This window comes from Pseudophryne corroboree, chromosome 10, assembly GCF_028390025.1.
Source record: "Pseudophryne corroboree isolate aPseCor3 chromosome 10, aPseCor3.hap2, whole genome shotgun sequence".
In the NCBI taxonomy this organism is placed as follows: domain Eukaryota; kingdom Metazoa; phylum Chordata; class Amphibia; order Anura; family Myobatrachidae; genus Pseudophryne; species Pseudophryne corroboree.
This window is the reverse complement of record NC_086453.1, coordinates 59,927,694-59,933,280: the sequence shown is the minus strand read 5'-3', so window position 1 is coordinate 59,933,280 and position 5,587 is coordinate 59,927,694. Positions and strand designations below refer to the sequence as shown.

The 5,587-nt window shown below is 41.8% G+C and overlaps 1 protein-coding gene across 1 annotated transcript; it reads left to right on the top strand.

Moving 5' to 3' along the window:
• The first annotated feature begins 1,423 nt into the window (after positions 1-1,423).
• On the top strand, positions 1,424-4,861 carry LOC134967010 (putative nuclease HARBI1). Its single transcript, XM_063944007.1, has 4 exons — positions 1,424-2,168; positions 2,253-2,625; positions 2,935-2,956; positions 4,260-4,861. The coding sequence occupies exons 1-3, from the start codon at positions 1,424-1,426 to the stop codon at positions 2,936-2,938; spliced, it is 1,122 nt and encodes a 373-aa protein (XP_063800077.1). The 3' UTR covers positions 2,939-2,956; positions 4,260-4,861.
• The last annotated feature ends 726 nt before the right edge of the window (positions 4,862-5,587 follow it).

Genomic DNA, 5,587 nt, shown 5'->3' with positions numbered 1-5,587 from the left:
TATTTGTGACTATCATTTGTGTTCTCTTGTAGGTGCTTGTTTTTGGGTCATATAACCCTTTGCTATTTATTTGGATTGGTGTGCTAGGGAACACCAAGTTTTCCTTTCTTTTGGAGCAGGTAAGTGTCCTTGGCCTGTATTGGTGGCTGTTTGTTTTAATGTTCTGTATGTTATTTGTGACTATCATTTGTGTTCTCTTGTAGGTGCTTGTTTTTGGGTCATATAACCCTTTGCTATTTATTTGGATTGGTGTGCTAGGGAACACCAAGTTTTCCTTTCTTTTGGAGCAGGTAAGTGTCCTTGGCCTGTATTGGTGGCTGTTTGTTTTAATGTTCTGTATGTTATTTGTGACTATCATTTGTGTTCTCTTGTAGGTGCTTGTTTTTGGGTCATATAACCCTTTGCTATTTATTTGGATTGGTGTGCTAGGGAACACCAAGTTTTCCTTTCTTTTGGAGCAGGTAAGTGTCCTTGGCCTGTATTGGTGGCTGTTTGTTTTAATGTTCTGTATGTTATTTGTGACTATCATTTGTGTTCTCTTGTAGGTGCTTGTTTTTGGGTCATATAACCCTTTGCTATTTATTTGGATTGGTGTGCTAGGGAACACCAAGTTTTCCTTTCTTTTGGAGCAGGTAAGTGTCCTTGGCCTGTATTGGTGGCTGTTTGTTTTAATGTTCTGTATGTTATTTGTGACTATCATTTGTGTTCTCTTGTAGGTGCTTGTTTTTGGGTCATATAACCCTTTGCTATTTATTTGGATTGGTGTGCTAGGGAACACCAAGTTTTCCTTTCTTTTGGAGCAGGTAAGTGTCCTTGGCCTGTATTGGTGGCTGTTTGTTTTAATGTCCTGTATGTTATTTGTGACTATCATTTGTGTTCTCTTGTAGGTGCTTGTTTTTGGGTCATATAACCCTTTGATATTTATTTGGATTGGTGTGCTAGGGAACACCAAGTTTTCCTTTCTTTTGGAGCAGGTAAGTGTCCTTGGCCTGTGTTGGTGCCTGTTTGTGTTTTGTAAAATATTTTTTTTTTTTTTTTGCCTTTTGGCTAAACCAATTTTTTTTTTACCAGGATTGATCTGCAAAGTAGTGTTTGTCTTTCCTGGTCTAGCTACTAAATGCCTATTATTTTTTGTTTGTGGTTTTTTATTGGTGTTAGTGAAGTTTTTTATGCAGAGAAATGTACCCATAATTTTTTTTTGGAAATTGTAAAAATAACATATGTATTTTTAATTAAATTTGTTCTTTATTTGTTATTTGCCAAATTTTTTTACATTTTGGACATGAATTCAACACAGAAAAAATGTACGCTCCTGCAGTAAGTTGACACCACATTTGTCAAACCATTTTATTGTAGTATATTTGTCAAACTTTAGTTTTGTATTCTTCATCTTTGTTTTTTTTTTTATTTTAAAAAGTGTGTGATGTCAATATATATTGCAGCAGAAGCCCTACCTCCCCAACCCACGCCAGCACTCCCACCCCAACCGCAAGCCCCACAACCACAGCCGGCTCCTCATCAACCAAGGCAACGGAGGCGTGCTAGGCCACCAATTTTCCGAACCCGTGTCCTACTTTTTGGGATGCCAGATGATGTGGTGGTGCGTAGATACCGGCTGCCACCACATCTAATCCTAGACACTCTCTCCATAATAGAGAGTGATCTGGAGTCTGAAATTCGGTATCCTACAGCAATACCACCATTGACACAATTCCTTGCAGTGTTACATTTTTTGGCTACAGCCTCATATCAGCATGTTGTGGGAGACCTGGTTGGCATGTTGCAGGGCCAGTTCAGTAAGGTCCTGCGGCGTGTCTGCCAGGCTTTCCTAAAGCGGGTGAAGCAGTTCATTGATATGCCTTTGGATGTTGGTGCCCTAGATGTGGTGAAGCGGCAATTTGCGGAAGGTGGTAGTCGCTTCCCACATGTTATTGGGGTTGTGGATGGCACACATGTTGCTATTCAGCCACCAAGACATAATGAAGAAATTTTTAGAAACAGGAAACTGTTTCATTCTCTGAATGTAATGGTTGTTTGTGGGCCATCCCTCCAGATCCTTTCCCTGAATGCAAAGTTTACTGGAAGTTCCCATGATGCATATGTCATTAGACAATCAGGGATATGGCAGAGATTAAGATCAAGTCAACGAGCAGACATGTGGTTATTGGGTGAGTTTTTGCTTTAATTTTTGAAACAAACAAAAATAACTTGACAAATATACTATTTTGAAATATTGGATTATCTACCAACAGGAGACCGTGGATATCCTTGCACCCCCTGGCTCATGACTCCTTACCGTAATCCCAGGCCAGGACCACAGATGGCATTTAACTCCGCGCTTACTGCCACTAGGCAGCTGGTGGAGCGCACAATTGGTGTCCTTAAAGGGCGGTTTCGTGTGCTCCACCGCACTGGTGGCGACATCATGTATTCGCCGGAGATGGCAAGTAAAATAGTGGTCCTGTGCGCAATACTACATAATATCGCGGTAAGGAGTAGTGTAGAGCTTCCTCAGGCAGAGGAATTGCCTGATGAGGAGCCAGGGGTTGGTCCACGCTTCGGTGGGGGGAGTGTGACACGGAGGGGGAGCCAAGTGAGGGCAAGAATTGTTGCAGAATATTTCAGGTATAGTGTTTTTATATTTTATATTTGCAGAAATAATACAACACAGTATGCTTATGTTTTTTAAACCATGATTGCATTTTGTATGATCTTGTAAAGTGATTGGGTAAGGCTTTTGTTGTGTTGGAATGGGTAATTGTTTTTTTTATCAAAAACCAAAAACACGTTAAGCTTACAATGTTTTTTTAGTAATTTAAATACTGTAATGTTAATAAATAGTGTACTTATTTATTTTATATCCTCAAATCCTGATTCTGTAACCAAACACACAAACAAATGATACTCAATGTTTCACACTTTGTGACTGTCCAGCTGAATGATCACACGAACTGTGGTGAGTACACAGATATGTATAGTAATTTTATCGAAAGTCTGTGTCTCTGTGTGTGTTTTGTTTTCTTAAATTTGTGTTCAAAACATTTTCGCTTCTGCTAATGCGAATTTCCGCTCGTGCCAAATAACACTCTGCTCTTCACAGCATTGCTTAGAGCAATAAAGTTATTAGAAATGACAACATAGATTTTTGACCAATCACATGCTAACAGACACTATAAATATATGCCCAAATAAGGAAAACGCCATTGCCATGATGCGTGCAGCACCGTTCACCAGGCGGGAGCTCCGCGTGCTGGTTGCGGTGATGGACCGCCGCGTAGGCCGCGTTGGGCGCTTCATCCCCAATCGGGTGAAGCGCGAGGCCTACGCGGAGGTCCGCCGCCTGCTGCGGACTCGCGTCCGCAGCAGGCGGACAATCATCCAGCTAGAAAGGAGGTGGAGTGATCTCCGTAGGAGGACTCCAGATTTGTTGGCGGAGATCCGCCAGCAAATTCGGGCTCTGCATACACGAAGTAAGTTACCTTACATAATGTTTTGGTTCAAAATTGTGCTACTGTGTTTTTTTCCAAGTTTAGGGCTTCCGGAATTTATGGTTCCATTGTTCAATACAATGTGCACTGCAGGGGAAGCATATGTAACATGTGCAGAGAGAGTAATTTTTGGGTGGGGTATGTTAAATCTGCATATAAATTTGCATTGTTAAAATAAAGCAGCATGTATTTACCCTGCCCATAATTACTCAAACCAACAAAATCTAACTCTCTCTGCACATGTTATATCTGCCACCCCTGCAGTGCACATGCTTTTGGCCAATTGCAAACGAAATTCCTGCTGTAATCCCCTTGGAATTTCAATCATTTTACAGTAAATGGTAGGCTAATTGCAACCTGCTGTGTCCTTTTTTGGAAATTATGACACTGTGTGTGGTTAGGGAAAACAGTACTGACTGTAGCAAAGTAACACCAAACAAGTGCATGTTTCAAAAAAATAAGAAGCAGGCAGGAAAAAGAACCAAAAAACTTGATCAGTGCTGGCTATATAATAAGGTTCCTGGAATAGTAATCTGGTGATGTTGCCTAGACCAATCACTATGACTCAATTGACTAGATGAAGGAATGAGCTTCAAAGTAAAAATTTGGACTCATTTTGTTTGCTGTGGCCAACATGAAGAGGATCTTAACATGTTTGCTTTGCTATTACAAAAAAAAAAACATTTAACATTGAACAGAACATTGAGAAAAGAAATTGATTACTAAGTAATTTCTCATGTTTACAAAATTTGTACACAATTATCATTCTAGGACAACAACAACGGCAAAACTCACCACCCCCTTCCCCTTCCCACTCCCCCTCACCTTCACACTCCCCCTCCCCTTCTCACTCCCCCTCCCCTTCTCACTCCCCCTCCCCTTCACAGTCCCCCTCAGCTTCCCAGTCCACCTCATCTTCCCAGTCCACCTCAGCTTCCCAGGCCCCATCAGCTTCCCTGGCCCACTCCACTTTCCATTCCCCTTCTCACCACACCTCTCCATCTCTTTCTGGGACCCCTTCTCCTCCTTCCCATACCCCTTCTCCTTCTAATTCTACATCCCAATCTGAACCCCCCACACCCTCTATTGCCTTAACTTTCTCTCCGCCCCCCTCGCCCTCTCAATCAGACCCCCCCTCTGAAATTGGCAACCAAATCCAGCCTCCTTCCCCCATCCAGCCTCCTGCCCCAATCCCTCCTCCTTCCCCAATCCCTCCTCCTTCCCCAATCCCTCCTCCTTCCCCAATCCCTCCTCCTTCCCCCATCCAGCCACCTTCCCCCATCCAGCCAACATCCCCACCCAGTGAATGGGCAGAGGAAGCCCCTGCAGACCGGTCCGGGAGTCTTGAGGTTGCCGTGGAAAGTAAGTTTTGTTTTATAATGAAAAAAATGATTACCCACTTACACTTACAATGTCAAAACATGCAGTGTTGTACTGTTAGAATTCTTGGACCCTGGTCAAATATTTGAAAATTTCATCATGGTGTACATGTTGCCTTGACATATTTGTGAGTGTCATTATATGTACAGTGTGTATGTGTGCAATGTTTTGTGTGTCCACTCTAGGTTGACACTCATTAGGTAGCCAGGGTTGCCAGGAGAACAGGGTTTATATGTGTTAGTTTTTCTGGTAAACAGTTAGACCTGAGTGGAGTTTAGTATGTTGTTTGCCTTTTACACTTGGGCCTGTGTAGTCTGAATATTTACACTTACAAATCACATGCTTCACTTTGTTATGCAGCCTAATGACACACTGTTTTTTTTGTGTGAAAGTTACATTCTCAAAATTACTAATTGTTCTACTCAAACCTGTTTGCACTTATTTAGTAAGGGCAGCTTTCAGGGAGTGTGGGAATGCTATGATATGTTGGCCTTCTGAAGATGTGGATATGCAGTGTGATGATGCAGGACCAACCCCCTAAAAATAAAATACAAATAAAACAACAAATGGGAATGAATGCCAACATGGTGTAACATTGACGAAGATGGTAGTTATCTTTAACATGGGATGTCGGACATAGCAACCAATAAGATTATACTTTAAAAATTGGGATCCACTTCTACAATATAATAATCATATTTTTGCTTGATTGCTATGGG

Coding starts and splice junctions, on each gene's coding strand:
- LOC134967010 (XM_063944007.1), top strand. CDS start 1,424: ATGTCAATATATATTGCAGCAGAAGCCCTACCTCCCCAACCCACGCCA. Junction 2,169..2,252: donor AGCAGACATGTGGTTATTGG/GTGAGTTTTTGC, acceptor ATCTACCAACAG/GAGACCGTGGATATCCTTGC.